The sequence below is a fragment of the Agelaius phoeniceus genome, chromosome 9 (assembly GCF_051311805.1).
Source record: "Agelaius phoeniceus isolate bAgePho1 chromosome 9, bAgePho1.hap1, whole genome shotgun sequence".
Taxonomy (NCBI): Eukaryota; Metazoa; Chordata; class Aves; order Passeriformes; family Icteridae; genus Agelaius; species Agelaius phoeniceus.
The window spans coordinates 19,779,925-19,797,924 of NC_135273.1; the positions used below are offsets into that span (position 1 = coordinate 19,779,925).

Genomic DNA, 18,000 nt, shown 5'->3' on the forward strand with positions numbered 1-18,000 from the left:
TCTTTCTCCTTCCACCTCTCGCCTCTCTTTTGTATTTAAACTGCCAGTTTATGTGTACAGTACCTAGTAGCCTGGGCATGAGTGTAACAGACAGAATTCCCATACAGTACAGAATTCCCCGTACAGAATTCCTACAATACCTGCACTGTAGGAATAAACGGGGCCTTTCATGTTCAGGGTACAAAATCCAATACTAAGTGACAATACTAAGTGTGATGTAACAAGAGAGGATGAGGATTCAGGTTAAAGAGCATGGATCTCGATTCTATGGTCCTGTGAAGTCATCAGAAGTTCCCACATGCTTAAAATACTCCGAAAGCTGGCTGGACACAAGGCAGAGCATGGAGCACCTTTCAGGCCTCAGCCTTAATTTGGGTTCTGAAGTTCACTGAAGTGTTTGTGACCCATTTGCAACTTAAGGGTGGAAATTTCATGAGGTCTTTCCCGTGAGAGACCTAGTCCTTCTTCTTCCTGTTTGCAGGGCTGGGAATACTCTGATTAGAGTCTCTGCTCTGGCATTTCAGCACTTCTGAACCCCACCGGAACATGAAAGTGCTGAGGGAGGCACAAACAATGGGAAAGAAAGGGAGAGGAAAGCATTCATCCTCACTCCCTTGGACTTCAGTGACACAGATTTGCTGAAACACATTCCCTGGAACATGCTTTGAGGACTGGAGCTAATTACATTGATATGCTGCCAGTCTGGTAATAAGTGTGACCAGCTAAGGATTGATCCACTAAAATTTTTATAAATGTTAATGAAAACTTGGTTTAATCTCACTAGCATCAGTAGTGGAGATACCTATGACTGAGTCCACACAGTAAGTTATTTGGAGTTGGTGAGGTTGCATGAGCACCCCATGCTGCTGTCTGCAGTGCTCCTTTCCCCTGCACCAGTGATCCATTTGTGCCTTTCTTGGCATATAGACATAGTCCTTCTTCATTTAAGGTTGGGAGTAGAGAGACACAGATCCCCCTAACCCTCGCTGGCCCAGTTCCACTCGGTAGCAGACACGGTTGGCTTGCTGTCCTGGCACCTCACTGTGATCTGCCTTCTCTCTGCTTCTCCCACAGGTCCCACTCAGAGTTAGGTTCCAAGCTTATCACTCACCTTTCTTACTGCAGGGTCCTTTGACAGAAAAGCCTGTCCCTCTGCCGTACTCCCAACTTCTCTGAACTCATTCTCCTTGTTGTTCTTATTGTTTGCTGACTTCCTGAGCCCCATCATCGGCTGGCTCTTTCCTGATTCCAGATATCTCTCACTTCCTGCAATGAAATGCAAAGACTTATTTCTTAGCAGTGTCCTGCTAGGATGGCCTCTGGGCAGTGCTGGCAGCGAGTTATGACTTCAGATGGGATGAGAACCCTAAGGACTTAAAGATGGGATAAGACCCCGTGTGATCCCAAAGGCTCTGACTCAATCCTGCAATGAAGTTGTTCTATGTTTCACCAGGTATTAGAAAAAAGCTGAAATCCAAGGTTTGAAATAAACTGATCAAGCTCATTTAGTGACAGACTAACAGACTTTTCATCTGGCTTTATAATCAGTAGGCTGAGCCCAGTGTTTCTCAGCCATCTGGAAAAGCTGGTCTCTGGATCCAAGCTTTGCAGCTGGGGCTTATTTCCACTTGGTCTATAGCATAAGTCACCCTCCAGGAATGTATTCCATGCCTACTTGAGAGAGTAGAAGACTAACAACAGGCATAAGGTTTTCCATCTTAGATCAAATCCTACCTTGCCTGGGTGGAGGGGGGCTCCACTAATGGTCCCATTCAGGCATGCTAATTTTCCAAAAGATCTATTTTATAATTCACTTGTCCTAATCTTTACAGCCAGAGCTGCAAAGCAAAAACCCCAAATTCACACACATGAAGCAGCCAGTGTTAAAATCCTAGGTACAGAGAGAGCATTTTAAATTGCTTCTCTTGGATTTCAGCTAGGATTTAGTTCTACTAAAACCTTGCTCGGTTCCCAACTGTCTTTCCTTGGAAAAGAAAGCAGCTGATCAGCTTGTTTGACCAAGTGGTGGCAAACGGGAGGGCATGTTAGAGGTATTTGAACTCACCATTGCAGCTGCTCAGCTTCTCGGTGTTCGCTCCTATTTCTGGGATGATGGAAAGATCAGAAGGGTTTCCAGTCTGAACCAAAAGGCTGTGAGGTCTGCTCCTCCCAGCAAAATTTGTTTTCATGTCTTGATATGACTTAAGGAAGATACTGGCAGCTCCACAGGAGCAATGCTGCAGAATGTATTCCTGTACCAGACAAAAAGAATGTATGCAGGCTCTCAGACTGCAACAACCCAAGGTAAATGGGTGGTGTGACACTACAGAGGAATTGTAAACATTCCAGCCCAGGGATGTCCATCCTTGTCCTAGGACCCACCAGAACCCAGACAAATTATTTCATTCTCTAAAATGCTGAACAGCCTGTAGTTAGTAATACAGAGCTTTCATGGCTTCATTAGCATTTAACTTAAATTGCCTGATGCTCAGCATCTTTTCAGTTTGTTTCCCAGAAGGAATTGAATATGAGTTTCTAAACAGAGAGCTGCTCAGCTGAGGCATGAGTGTAAATAAACAGATCAGTTATAACAATGACTCATATTTTAAGATGTTATTTGTTTTGGAGCATGCACAGACAACAATATCTTGTATTTTTATTGATGGGATGCCACAGTTTTCTTGTGTGTTATCAGCCAAATGGACTGTATGTGGTATTTCAGTCAGTGTACTTCTGCTGTTGCTGGTGGGGTGAGGAAGGGGAGATTTTCTACCTTGCACAACCCTGTTGCAGAAGAGTTTAGTAGGGTAGGAAGGAAGGAGAACTTTATCGAGCTGAAGCAGAAAGGGAACCAAACTATTTACTGGTGTTGGAACCAGGACAGGCCAACACCAGTTTAGCACCTCTAGAGACCCCCAAGAAACTGACAGTTTCAATGTCACTTCTCATCTGCATATGTTGTTACAGCAGTGTGGTACTTTGCATTATCAATACCTTTGGGAGATGCTTAGCAAATCTGATGAAAGATGCTGGTTTTGGCCCATGGTATTATAGATTTCCCTGTAAAGAAAGGATGTGAAGCAGCAGTGTTCCCTTTGTGTCCCAGGGTCAAAGCCATCATTTCCATGGTGATGTCTGTGCACCTCTCAAGAACAGCATTGCGAGCATTGGTTATCTACAATCCTCGTGACCAGCTCTTAATACCATGCTAACCCCATGTTTGGGGGTTATGCCTTCCCTAGCCATGTCTGGGACATGGAAACCTTTCCATGCTCATAGTCTACATGGAGAGTGAACGTGGTTTGTAAAGGAGTCTTTGGACCCCTCCAAATTATGGAAGGCAATCTTCATGTTTCATGGCTAGCATTCCTCTTCAGTTCAGAGGGGCTATGACTGAAGAACAAAATGATGGAGAGCTGCTCAAATATAGGAGATCCAGGCACCACAGGATACCTGAGAGTGTCCAGTTTTTTAAACCATGCTGCAAGCACTGAATGTTACATCTGAGAATCCAATTTCCCACTGAACAGTATGAGACAAATGCATTTAAGAAGACACTGCTGGGAGACCTTCAGAAGTACCAAAAAGATCAAAGTTTCAAATATTTAAATGAAAGCACAGTGCCTTTCATTTCAGTGGGAGCTGGGGAGGGGGCATGTGCACCAGATGATTTTGCAGCTTGGAAGAGTTACTTTGAGCAATGACTCACAGTTGTAAAGCTTCAGGAAATGTGTTAACAATTCCCAGGCTCTATGTAGGAGGCTGCATTCCTCTGAGTGTGAGAGATGGGTACATGGAAATGACAAGCTACTCTGCTCTGCAACCTGACTCAGAACTTGGCTTTGGCTCTGAGGAGGAGTCAGTCACCTACTGCAGATCCAGTCCCAGCAGGTGGGAGAGCAGCACCAGGGAAACAATGACACTATCAGGAAAATAAAAGACTCACCACAGCACAGCTGGGAAGAAATAGCTGAGTGTGATAAACCCTTTCTGTTCCTTTGGCGAGTGTTAAAAAAAAAAAAAAAAGCAGGGGACAAAAAAAGATGGAAATCTGATATGATGACTGAAGAAGAGGTGGGGTAGAGCTTAATAAAATATGCAGGGACTAAAAAATGCTGATGGAAATGTTGGAAGACCCTGAAATTATTTGCAAATTTCAGTCAGATTTTGCAGCTAGCTCTGGCTGATAAAAATGACAAATGGGAACACTGAAATGGTTTCATGTCAGAGATTTTTCATCTGGCAGCTCAGGAGCACAGGAAGTGAGAAAAAGCATGGAGCTGGGTCATTGTGTTGCTGCTTCTCTTTCCCCTTGTGTCTGTTTTGTGAAAAATTCTGGGATTTTGACAGTTTGAAAACAGAAGGAAATGTAAGATCTTATAAATCAAAACACAATTGCTAAGGAGCTCTGTGTATTTAATTTTGATAGCATTGAGGAAAGGAGATGTGTTCTTGGAAAGTTTACAGCTTAGAGAAGAAAAAGTTACTGGCTTAGAACAGGCCATTGTATGAGGTGAGAAGTGTGCTTTTTAACTCAAAAGAGGCAAGCACATTTGGGAAACAAAATTGAATAAGACCAGAAGCCCAGCCTCAGGAAAGTAAACCCACTGTGGTGTGTGAGGCCTCCCTAAAGACCAGAGTACCCAGTCCAGGTGGGTGCTGGATGTGGTAAATTGGCATCTTCCCACACACAGAACTTTCTGTTTGGGCCTTGAGTTTATTATTTAAGATGTATTACTGAATGGAAGATACTATGGTATCTGCTTTGGATACTATACTATGTGCTTACCTCTTTTATCTGACTCATCTTCTGCTCTTTCTGCAAGCTGCACACTTGTTTTTGGAGACGCAGGTTGTGCTCCTGAAGCTGCCCAATCTTCTCAATCAGTTGGCAGATGTGTTCTAGGTATCCCAGACCAGATCCCAGGGCTTTGCTGTTACTTTGGTTCACCTGCAATGACAATAGATCTTGGACCATGGAGTAACAAGAGAGCAATTCTTACTAGGAGCTGAGAGGCATGCACACTCCTTACAGTCATGTCCTGTGATAAAGTCAGGCTTCCTCTTGCAAGGCGCTTTGGTCTTACCACAGATTTGAGCTACAGCATTACTTGCTGAAGCTCTTTTCTGGATTACTCAGCAATTTCCACTGTCAGAGGGACTCTTCTGACTGATCACAGGCTGATGCAGAGGAAAACCTTATGACAGCCTGTTTCTAGTTCCACCTCCCAGGCTAATTTTTGGGTTTTACTGGCATCAGAAGCCTTACAAACAAATATGGTTCAACTGTATGTAATGGATGGCTGGGGCTAGTGTGGCTCATTAGTCCACAATCCTCAGTGCAAGTCACACTTTTGTGTACTGAAGCTGGGCTTAGCTCCTACCCAAAGGCATGTATCTGCAGGTTGCATTGATTTGCTGAGTTGTGACCAACTTGGGGGTACACTTTGTCTGCTGTACTCTGGCCCTCATCACTGGTGTGTCTGTGAGAGAAACGTACTTGAATCAAGCTGCCAAAGTGAAAGAACATCTTTCCACTAGTCTTTAGTGGATCCCAGCTTACATCCCTGCTGCTACTCTCAGTCTTGAAGAGATGCCTGAAGAAAGTTTGCAGGAGCAACTTTACTGTCTGGCTGTGGAAGGATAATCTCTACCGCCGATTTCTCTTCAACCAGGACCTGACAGAGTCTCACTGCTGCTCAGCCAAGGGCAGTGCTGGAGACAGAGAGTAATCCTATGGCAGAAGAAAAGCTATGATGCTTCCCAGCCTCCTGCTCTGCACCTCACCATTTCTGGTGCCAAGACCTCCCCAAGCACAGTGAGTGTCCTCCCCTGTGCCGGGCTCAGGCTGTGTCGAACGTGCTGCTAACAGACACACACAGGGACTCACTTCCACCTTGGCGCTGCCTGCTGATGTGCATGTGATATCAGTGAGTAAAATAAGCCTTGATCTTTACAAAAGCAGTGCTCTAAGTTTATCTTACTTCAAAAAATAAGTTCCCTCTACAAAAGCAGGAAGCTTACTCTGTCTCCTTTCCCACAACAATCTACATTTTTGGGGAAATGCCAGCCCTGGGACTCTTCCTGTCTTTTCATTATGTCAGAAAGCTCATGGTGTGTTCAAAAATAATCAACATTAGGATTTACTTCTTTTTAAACAAATGATGATACAACGTTATTTATAAACAGGTATTATTAAATCCAGATGCTTTTGTGTCTGAAGTTGGGACAGAGGTTGTTGACTCCAAGTCAAGCAGTCATTAAATGCTCTCAAGCAGAGCCTGCAAGAAATGGTGGCAAGACAAAAGTTACTCAGCTGTAAAACTGAGTATTTACTGTGGCTGTGCAATGGGAAGGGGCACAGCCCCAGGACCCAAAGGGAGAACAAAGCCTGTGTGGCATCTGGTGGGAAAAGCTTGAATCAAAAGCACTATAACCAACATATCTAAAAGCAGCTAGGGATTTGGGGGTGCCCAGCTTTAGAAGAATAGTTTTCAGAAAGTACATGGGTATCAACTTCTGAAAATTTAATTTTGAGCTGTCTCAAAATGAACAGTCATTTTTATATACTGTTCCAATAGACAGTCAGTAGTTCCTTATTATCCCAAAATATAGGCTTTCTGCTACACTGTACCCTCCTTTTGCACATCTAGCAACTCCTCTTCCTTCCAGTATGCTAATGCATGACTGCTGGCATGTCTGTACTGCCCTAAGGAGACACTGAGACAAATCCAACCCATTATAGCTGTGGAAACACAAGGGGAGGCTTCAAGGGACACACAAGGTCTTGGATGGAGTAAAACACTTGGCTCTAACTTAGCTTGGAAAAAAAGAATGAAGCATTCAATGAAAGATGGTGACCTCTTTCACTTAGAGACCCTCTTTTTGCTCTGTATTTGTCCTGTGCTTAATGTTGTACAGTCCTGCTTCATGTCTGTGGCTGCTGGGTTTGTAGGCCAAAATGGGCAGGGGGAGAAGAGGGTCCTGCTTTTCCATGCTCTGTGTTTAGAGCTGAAGGCTCTGGAAAGCAAAGGTGTGTTTGAGACAAGCATGGAAAAAACGTGGCTTTTAGCAAAAGTTAGAGAAAATTTCTAACTCCTGAAAGTAAATACAGGTGCCCAGAAAATGAGAGGGAAAAGGTATAGAGTGGGTGCTCCAGGTCTTGGGGCAAAGTGGATCTACCCCTGTAGAGGACCTAAATCAAACTGAAGGTTGGACTCAATATGCTGAAGATCCCTGTTTCACAGCCAGACTTCAGAGGCTGCTTAAGGCACTTTGGGCTACTTAATGACAAATTAATCTGCATTTTATTGAAGTGATCTCAGAAAGCACAAATCAGGCAGAGCCTCCAGTGCTTGCATATTTCTGCAGGGCCAGCCTCCTCTGTGATCAGAATGCAATGGTGAAAACTTTTAGGGGTGTGCTTCACCCTGCCACAGGGCTGGTTAGCATTAGGACTGCTCAGATATGGCAAGTGTTCCATACAGAATATTTGTGTAATTTAGCTGGTTGCCCCCAAAACAATTGCACAGAGAGAGTCTCTCTAGGAACCCTTCAAAGACTTTGTTTTTTCATAGACTGGAAATACCTAAAGACCCCTAGCTATCTTTTGGTGATGCCAAGTGCACACAGACTCTGGTCTGTCATATTCTGGTCTAAATATTTTCTTCTCAGCATCTGAGACAGTTTTATGCAAGTAGTGAAGAGTCAGCAACCACAAGAAAACTGCAAACATTTTCCAGGATGTCTCTTTCATTCTCTGTCCACCCAGCTGAAGCTTCATGACTGAAATTTGTCCTACTTTCCACATGGTAATTGTCAAATAGTGCTGGAACAAAAGCTGTGTGCCCATTTTTGAGATGATGAAGCCTATGAAGAAGGAAAAATATCTTGCCTACTTTTCTGTAAGATGAAGATCATAAAGACAATTTATGAATCCCATGGTTAAAGCTTCCCTAGGAAAGTAAGAATGTAATGTACAAATACATGCCAGATTTTGCTTTTAGGCATGAGACTGAGCCACACCCTCATCTGGAAGAAAGAGAGTTAAAGGCTCCCAGTTATGCTATGCTGAGTTACTCATATTATGGTTTTTTTACCCTGAGGAGTTAAGATGTACTACATTGACTGCACACCTGTGTAACCAAAGAAGGATCTCTGCCCTTGTCAGTGCTCACTTGACTAAGTTTTGGGCACAGGTTTTCATTATGTGTGTCCCTGGCAATAAATCATGACAGTTGTGCAGACCCACAGATTTCTTAGGAAGCTTAAAAATACAGGATCAGCATCTGCTCTGGGAACTTTGGCTTATCTAGAGCCCTCTAGTCAATATTTTGACTGGCATAAATCACATCTTTTCCTCTGTGGTTGCACAGCTCACAGAGGTGAGAGCCTGTCCTCTTGTCTCTGGGGAATATTGTGCTCACTGCAGCATCTGATCACTACAAAGAGTTGAAGTTCAGTGGGAACTGCAAGAGTAAGAGTTGCTTTCAAGTACTGATGTATAATCAAAATCTGCATGTCTGATCATCTGGTCAGCACTTTGTCCAGCCTCATTTCAGCCACTATCTGTTACTTGGATGCATGTGATGTGCTTTTCTACAATTGAGCTCAATGGAGAACTGTCCTGGGCTGGACCTGGCAGCAGGAGCTGAAGATGACAGGCAGTTTGCAGGGGAAGCTTTTCTTTGTTCAGAGAAATGCTCACTGATGTATCTTGCATTGCCTTAGGTTTCTGTGCTTCACACAATGCTCTTCACTTTTCTTGTGCATGGTTTTGGGTTATACTAGGCTGCATCCTGCCATGCAACCCTCACGGTGCACTCTGGCCATGTGAGCCTGGCTGGTACAGGCAGCACGGTGGTCACTGCACCACCCGACAGGGAACAACAGAATTTCAACCCTCCCATCCTGGGCCCAGAGCAACCAATTACTGACACAGCCACAGGCCGAGCTGAGTGGGAAGCATTTGTCACTGGCAGCTGACAGCACCGAAAGGCTTGTGAATAACAGGAAAGAGAGGGATCGTGTTGTGTATTTCTGATGTCTCCACCCTGCTGTCCAGGAGGGGCTGTGCTTGCTGATAGCTTCTGGTTTCCTCTGAGCAGCATGCACAGGCTAGGGGGCTGACCATCACAGGTAGCCCAGTCCTTCCCCTGAACTGTACCACTCTGTAGAGAAACATTTTGACTGCTTTGGCCCAGGATAAATAGCACTGCATGAATAATGATTTTTTTTCACTTAATGCTGATGGTGCTCCCATCCTTTTTCTTCTAGGAGGCTGGGTTGGGCTGGGCTGACTTTAAATGTAAACTTTATGGAGCGTGAGGAAGTGTTTGTAAAGGAAAAGCATCAAAAGCTATGTATCTTCAAGCTTAAAAGGAAATGCTTTTATTTAGGCTTCAAAGTTCTTTCTCTTGTTGTTTGACATCTTCCATTTTCTTTCATCTTTCAAAATGTAGGCAAATTTCAAAATAATGACAGTTCAAAACAAAAGATCAGAAAGCTTTGTCTAAAAATGCTGCGCTGAAATGATTTGATGTATATTTTCAGCCAAAGCGATTCACCAACTGAATCCAAGTGGTCAAAACATTTGGTCATTTCCAGTCTCTCTTTTTCAGCATTTTCCTTCCTGTTCTCTTGGAAGTGGCCTCAGCAGTGAGGGATGGTCAGGAGGACATCAAGGGACAACTTCATCCAGAGACCGAATCCTTGTTTGGCTGTGGTGAGCCAGTGAGCACAGTTGGCACTGCCACAGCCATCTGAGCTGGGGAAACTCAACTGCTCTTCTGTTAATTGAAAGTTCCCAAAACCATCAATAGAACTGAGGAAGATGGTGTCACCTGTAACTAAATAATGCTCTCACTGAGCATTAATTATAAGCCAGTGTAAGCACTTTTGCCTTTCTATCAACATTAATTTAATGCAGGAATTGATTTGATGGTTTGCCATGTTCTTGCCAAGCAAGGTGGGAATACACTGTGCTGGCCTGCTTTCTTTCAGCAAACAGTGATTCATTTCCAGGGATATCTTAGTCCCTCAGAAGACAACAGACCATAGCAGAGATTGGTTTCTAAGTACCATTTTGTGTCTTGGACAGACAAATATGAAAACCACAGAGAAAGCCTGGAGCAGATCCTCAGATGGGATGAACTGAGATGCATCTGTCAGCTGTATGGTCAGATGACCATCTGGATCTCACTCCTGAACAGGTCTCTGTTGTATGACAGTGAGGACAGGTCAGCCTGGTGTAAGCTTAGTGAGGGCAGAAGACTCTGCATCTGCCAGAGGCTGTCCTTTGCTCTGAGGCACACAGTGCAGCAGCTGCTGCAGGGCTGTGCAGCAGTCCATGGGCATTTCTTGTCCCGGTCAACTTCGGTGCTACCTGGCATCCCAGCATTTTGAGGAGTGCAGCTCTTGAGATACGTCAGCCTGGGGGTGTGCTGTAAAGAGGGGCAAACTTCCCCAGCATCTAGGTCACAGCTGTATTTACACAGCTCAAAAAAACAAAGAAAAGTGCTCTAGGGCACAGGGCTTTAGCACTCAGCCAGTGAGGATATTAAAAAGGAGCGGAGATAAGCCACCAAGAGCTTAATTTCCTCTTCAGCTTCTTTCTAATTTATTCTCTTGTTTATTTAAATGCTTTGCTTTGGTAAACTGAGGCTCCATTTCACTAAGGGTTTAAAGGAATTTCACAGGCATACAGAGCTGTCGACAAGACCAAATCTGGGTGCAAACTCTCCAGAGTGCAACATAGAATTTAGGTAACTTTTTATGAAGTCTCCTTATGGTCAGATTCTGCTGTTCTCATCTTTTCTTGAACTCTCTGCCAAATGGCCAGATCTGTTTGGGAGCTGTGTAAAATAGACATCTGTCTTCTGCCATGTTTGAGATAGCTCTGGGGAGGAAAACACTGCTCAGATGGGTTGTGTGTTGCTTGTACTTCTTTGATAAGCAATGTTAACAGAGATGAGACATCTCTGACCTTCCTCACTGCTCAAGAGGTTTTAGCATGCTGGAAAGGAAGTCCAGTGCCCGATTGTTCAGGGCAGCGAGGTCACGGTTAAATTATTTGCACAGCACACATCACTTGTTACTTGGCTTACTCTCACCCATCTCCAATTCCAATTCATCACTACTACCACAATGAACACCCCCCCAAAAAAATCCCTGCTAGGCACCATTTGATGCTTTTGTGTTTGTGACCCTCTTCACCCAGTCTGTCTTTCTCCCTTTTCCTTCCCTTTGCTCATGGGGCTCTTTGGTCTTTCTCTCTGTCAAGAATCAGCTCCCCACTGAGATCTTTGCTTTCCTGGTTCCTGGAACCCACTGCAGTGATCTGTCCTCACTTCAGCAGCATGAGGCTTCAGGCAAAGAGCTGGGGGGAGCACTTACCAGCACCTGCAATGGGAGAAGGTGCACAGAAGGGCTTTTTATTCTCTTGTCAGTGGCACAAGGTACCAGCAAGGGGAAAGAGAGGGAATAAGGAGTGAGACAACCTGCTGAAATTTGGTCTTTGCAGTTTGGTCCATCACAGCTATGCTGGCAAGTTAAAATGGCATCTCCAACTCCAGCCCGACAAAAATCTGATTTTGTGAATTAACTCCCTGCTCGTGCATTATTTGAGACAGTTGACTCAACAGGGCACAACAGGCCTGGGCAGAAATTAATTAACTCTTGGACAAGTTCTTTACAAATTTCAGTGCCCCAAAAGCAAGCCAGCTATTCCCAGAGACAAGAATAACCTGGTCTTGAAAATAAACCTATGTTCTGACCCCCCACTCCATTATCAGAGGATGATGACTTAACTTCATAATCTTCATTTTGAGACCAGAATCAAGTCCATCCTCTTATCTAGAGCTTTTATAAACACCAGATTTCAATGAGTCATTTTTCATCCTTACCCAGACCTGATATTCACAAATTAATTCAGAATTTTACTGGTAAGAAAAGAAACCTTTAAAATCAAATACCATTTTTTACTGCTTACAAGTTTCAGGGGACATATTTTAAACTCACTCAGATGTGTCTAATTTGTGACAAACAGGACTTGAACACTGACTGGGGTGTTTGGACAGGCCTAGATTTAAAATTAAGTTCACATGTTTCTCACCTCACTCAGTCTACAGCATTCATCCATGTATTCATCCAGGCTGTCACTTGTGGGGTACTTCTTCAGCTGATGTTCATGGATCTGAAGGTCTTGCATGCTGCCAAAATTCTCTGGAAAATTGTCAGCAATTGTCTCAATTGTCTTTGGCTCTTCTATGGGACCTGGGGTGGAAAGAGTGCTTTCCCTGGAAAGGTCCATCTCTGCAGTCGGTTCCTTTTCTGGAGACTGCTTGTCATCCTGGTGAAAATGATCATCAGGACTTTCTTCCTGAGGGTCATTGAAGTCTTCAAGGGAAGCTGTAGAATCCTGCACAGCATCTGCCTCCTGACTATAGTAATCATCTTGCTTTTTGCTCTCTGGATCTTGTAGGCTAACTTTTCTGGCATGTTCTTTACATGTTCTCATTAACTGATGGTCAATTTCTGGAGAAGAAGAGGTGCTAAGCACACCCGAGTCACAAAATGAGTCTCTGCTGTGAAGCACAAAGCTCTTCTCTGAGCCCGTGGGCGTTGATGGAGAATTAGCACCACTTGGCAACTCAACCCCCGAGTCCTCAGATTCAAATTTGGAAAATCTGTGGAGCCTGCACTTGGACTCGAAGGCGCTGAGGTCAGGCAGGGTGGCTACATAGTCAGTGCTTGCTGGGCCATCTGCACAGTCTGCATCTGCTGGCGTGGCTGCTGCATCTGGACTTTCCAAGCAGTCTGGTGGGACACTGGCACCGGGAAGATGGGACTCCTCTGTGCAGGCTGTGTCAGCTGGAGCCTCTGGGATTAACCCTGGGTTTTGAATTCCTTCATTGCTCAGTATCTTCATGTGTGTTAACACGACTTTGTCCTCTGCAGGTGGGCTCTTCTTACCTGCTGAAAACAAGTAGAAGGTCACAGGAGGCTACAAAACTCAAGTGTCTAATGCATCCCCTGAGGGATGTGGAATGTAAAACTGCCTATACCAAGGTGGTAGAGGGGGACAGCCCTAATTTGTTTTTCTTGAGCTATATGATGCTTTCTTGTAGGCTTTACTGCAACAAAAGGCTTGTGTTTCATAGCCTCAGAGTCCTCCAGGGGGGCTCATAAAAGCACAATTCTGATTTGATAGGTAAAAAACAACATATGTAGGCAGGTAACATTTTAGTAATTATCTGCATATAGATGGAGAGATGTACATGTTCTTTCAGCCTGATAGACATTAATTTAAAGCTCAAATATTTTTTCCAATTAATTGTATTCTGAACCAGCAGAAAAAAAAGAGCAAAATGAAATCACTCTTCCCAGAGGCTTAAGTGAATTTTAGGTTGCAACAAGCGATTTGAAAACTCTTTAGTATTCTCTGCAGTATTCTCTGCTCACATACACGTGACAAAAATCAAGTTCTGATAAAAAAAGCAAGTGTAAAAAGCACTATAGATCTTTTTCACTTCCTATATGATTTTAGCTATGAAGTAATGTCTTTAAAGTGAGCTCCTACCTTATTTGTAAAGACAAAAGAGATGGGGGCAGCCTTGCTCAAGAGCTTTTGCACACGAACAAAGAAGACTTGTTTTCAAGTCACAATTATTTTACACAGTAATGTGATAGAACAGTCTCTGGACGAAAGGCTGATCTTCAAGGGTCAGAGATCTGCTCCCAGGTTTTTCTTACTGTTTTTCTGAATATAATATTTCATAGTGTAAACATTTGGGTCACGATGGCATGAGAGCCAGTGTGAAAGTTCTGCATCTACCTTTTAGCAAACTGCAAATCTCAGCTCCAAGTACGTATGTTTGTGAATTTGGAACCAAGAATTGATGCAGAACAAAACTTCAGTTTCCCTGGTATCTTTTCCCTTAGTGCCCAACCCTGAGTGCCTCAGAGGGCTACAATGCATACACTTTTCTGGATGTCTTACTTTCTACTTCATTCCCCTCTCCTCTTTCTTTTTGCCTGAATCAGACCAGCATCAGCTTCACAAACTCACTGCCAATAATGTAAATGTCCCTAGGTGGGCAGGAAAGCCCAGGATCCACCCCACCAGGAGTGGATCAGGGAGAGCTGTGCTGTGCAGTTCTCCTTTGTGGTAACCCAGAAGCTCCCTGTTTCAGAAATAACCCATCTTTACCTCCTCCAGCTTGCTTTCTGCAAAGTACTTAGATAAGGGAGACTTGTACTCATGAAGGCCAAGCTAACTCTTACATGGATCATTTTCTACTTTATTTGAATTCCCTTCATTTGATCTTGAGAATTTCCTGGCATACCACTGAAACATACCCTTTGCTGTTCATAGACACCCACTGATTTAATATTTTACACTGGATTTTTATGAAGGGCAGTCAGTGATAAATAATCTGATGGGCTTCTTGTGGTACGTAGTGCTAATCCCCCTTATATAAGATTTGTTTATCATATAGAGAATTGCACTGCCTCCCTTAGCAGGATTCACAAGCATCTTCCTAGTGCCAAGAGCCATGTTTGGGACAGTCAGTGCTAGACCTCAACAATACAACACCAGGATGTTGCTGTGATGAGAGACAAGAAAAAGACATTACCCAGGAAAGCTCATCAGGAGCTGCCTGTGCTGGGCTCTGTTGTTATTCTTCCACTTTTGGGATATGTATGAAGGACCCTGACCTGAGGACAAGGACTAGGGTGACTGGTTTGCAGCTTCACATATAGCAAAACATCAGCTCTAAGAGGGAGCTGGGTGCCAGGGCTTGGAAGGAGGAGTGGAACTGAGTCACTTTGATTTGGAGTCAAGAGGATCTACCTGCTCAGCTGCAAACACCTCTTGGCAGCCAGACACAAAATGTTGTATCTGCATGAAAAATACAAGGCTTACAGGCTCTTCTGATGGCATCACTACCCAGCTGGCCAACAAAACCACTGAGAGTCAGGAGGAGAGCAGTTGCATTCCTGCAATTACTTTTAGGAACAAACCATACAGCTTTCACTCTTACCAGGAATTACTATATGCAATGGTAGTTCTCTCCCACAGACTGATTGTTCTCACTTATTAATCATGCCATGCTTTCCTTTGACTGGAGATTCTCTCACTTTCAATCTGCCCCTGTTTTTTCTTGCTTAACTGGTTTCACCCTGGCCTACACAAATATTGCTTTGTCTAAAATCAGGAAGCAGCATATTAAAATGAGGTCTTGCTACTTACAGAAGGAGATGTCAGATGCTTTACTGCATATCTTTTAGGACTACAAAAGCTGCAATGTGAAGGTTTGGCTGGAGTAGAAAGAATAGAAAATAAGATGAAATCTTTGACCCTCTGTGGGATGGCCGCCTTGATGCCAACAACAGTTCTTTGCTCTCCCCTTACTGTGGTCACTAGCAACATGTTTTACAAAAATTGTTTATCTGTTCTAGGCTGCAAACCATTGCTCTCAGCACTGTCAGGTCCTGTGAACCATAGAGCATTTCTGATTTATTCTTCCAACGCCCTATGATGAGGCAAAATGTTATCATCCCCCTACCACAAGACCAGAATACTGGCAAAGGACAACAGGATTTTGCAACACACTTTGGCACCTCATCCTCATTCATTCAATAGTATTTTTCCTTGGTCAGTGAGGTCATCTGTGCTACAGCAGAAAGATCTCCAGTGATTAAGGCAGTGACCTGAAACTCAAGTTATTCTTGCTGCACCTCACTGACAGAAGAGTATCTCTTCTTCCTCTCTATTAACTGGATTATAGAATCTAAACCATGGGGCTTCCAAGAAGCAGATTGTTCCTGCTACAGATCTCAAAAGAGGCATACAAAAACACTTAGCTCTTTCAAGCATATTGCTAACAAACACCAGAATGGTGCAATTAAAGTTCATCTGCTTAATTGAGGGGAGAAAAAAAAAAAAAAAAAAAAAGCGACCCAGACCCTCAGCTGCTATAAATTAACTCATTTTCAGGGCCCTTAACAGAACTGTGTCAGCTAATTTTGGCTGAAGGCTTGGTCTGTAAGTGCTTTGTTCAACAGTTCCAGGGGCCCTGAGTAAAGCAAGGAAGGGAGACAACTCCTGCCTGGCACTGGAGGGAGTGTGCTGCAGGGGTACGGCTGCGAACAACCCTGCACAGGGGCTTCTGAAAGGAGGTGTGAAGAGCTCCAGAGAGCTGAGCGGTGGCATTAACAATGGTAAGATGTATTTACTGGTGCTGGAGGCCAGCCAGGTTTAACGCTGCTGTTCCTGGGAATTCAGCCAAGATTTTTGTTGTTGTTGTTTGTTTCTTGTCCCCTGGACCGGTTTTCCATACCCCTCTGGTGTGGGGGTAAGATAGCAAATGCTGTAGTTTTTAGGAAGCTGGCTGCTACGCTGGTGTGGCAGCCAGGGAAGGAGTGGAGTTTTGTGTGCATGCTTCAGAATCAGTACAGGTTCCTGAAGCATATTCAACATGTATGCCCAGGCCAAACATTGTCTCAGGGTAGCTTGTGCTACTTGCCTAGTAGCCCTTTCAAAGAGTTATATGGCTCTGTACTCACCCTAGAGGTATACAGGATTCCCTGCGTTGAAATATATATCTGTAACTGGTGGTAAGTGATCATGTGTAGCCTTGGAAAGCTGAGTTTCCTGTGCCTGTAAAGCTGGAGAATCAGACTGCTTCCCAAGTCACAAGGAGGTGGTGACAGTGAACTAGCTAATATCTGAGAGTAATTGATAGGGAGTGAAAGGAGCAGATATGTCCCAGCTAAGTCTCTAGAACTTTGCTCTGCATCATGTTTAAATTGCTTTCTAGGATATTTCTATATTGCAGTTAGCATAGCCTAACAGAGAAACTTAAATCTCTCAAAGGTAAATACCCTCCCAGTCATCTCCTGTCCCAGGGTTTCACTTTCTTGGGGCTTTTAAGTCCAAGTTATCTTTCTTGTTGCACAATAACTAGCAGCTGCCAGGACTCAGCCTGGTGTATTAGTACAGAGATCACTGACCAGGAGAGGGAGGGCAGATACCTAGATATAAAATTGCTTGAAAGTAATTTTTTTATCCCAAGATGCACAAGATGAACTCAAACAACTGCCCAGAAAAAACTCCTTCACATTTCCAACCCTGCTCAAGCCCAATTCTTGCAAAAGCTTCCACCTTTCTAGTAAACCAAGCCAAAGTCTGTATCCTAATCCCTGTACTCCAAAGTACTGATGCCCATGTCTGGTTTTTTCTTTTTTGTATCTATGCCTGTGACTCAAAGTCGTGTTTCACTGGCAATTCCTTCAGTGCAAGACCTGTTAAGCTCTGCTATGTCCCTGAGAGAGTCCATGGTCTCTGATACACTGACTTAAGTATCATAGTGTGTGGTTTTCTGATGTATGCAACTAATGGAAGCACTACTGGACAGGAAGAGGCCAGGCTGGCAGTGGAATGAGTGCTGCTACTGGCAGTAGAGAGCCATACCATACCAGCACTGCCCTTTGCTGCTCTCTTCCTTTCCAGTCTCTGCCCACCTGTTGTCTCAAAATGTTCATCCTGATTTTTAGGCTACTTGGCATGGGGAGAATCTCTGTTGAACACAGCACAACTGGAGCCAAAGCTCTGCTTGTCTCCATCCACCACTGTCTAATAAAGGATAGCAGAGCCATGGCAGCCTTCTGCTTGTCTCTAGAACTGCTGCAAGGTCTATGTGCACAGCAAACCCATCTGCAGGCTTGTACAGGATGACCAGCCCAGAGATACTCAGAGAATCTCTTCCACTTCCTGCTACTGTGTGCCACACATGCCACAAGACATGCAACATCCTACACACTGCAGTTTACAAGGCCAGCACTTTCCAACTTTACTGTGCCACCAAAAATAGAGGGTATCACCAATGACTTAGGTTGTTGGCGTAGCTGGGACTTTGCACAGCTGCCCTGCAAAGGAAGACCAAAGTCAAACCACAGCACTCCTACTATTCTGCTTGGCCCTGAGTACAGGAGTAA

General features: G+C 44.1%; 1 protein-coding gene across 5 annotated transcripts in view; it reads right to left on the bottom strand.

The window, feature by feature from the left end:
* Positions 1-18,000, bottom strand: part of LOC129123187 (uncharacterized) — a 31,135-nt gene that overhangs the window by 8,312 nt on the left and 4,823 nt on the right. For 3 of the 5 annotated variants that reach the window (XM_077183150.1, XM_077183153.1, XM_077183151.1), the window contains exons 2-5: positions 12,113-12,975; positions 4,790-4,951; positions 2,066-2,252; positions 1,112-1,266 (exon numbers count right to left, since the gene is read on the bottom strand). In XM_077183150.1, the coding sequence (XP_077039265.1) occupies positions 1,112-1,266; positions 2,066-2,252; positions 4,790-4,951; positions 12,113-12,975 (1,367 nt within the window). The remainder of the gene's footprint in view (positions 1-1,111; positions 1,267-2,065; positions 2,253-4,789; positions 4,952-12,112; positions 12,976-18,000) is intronic. The other 2 variants (XM_054637444.2, XM_077183152.1) reach the window with 1 other exon arrangement.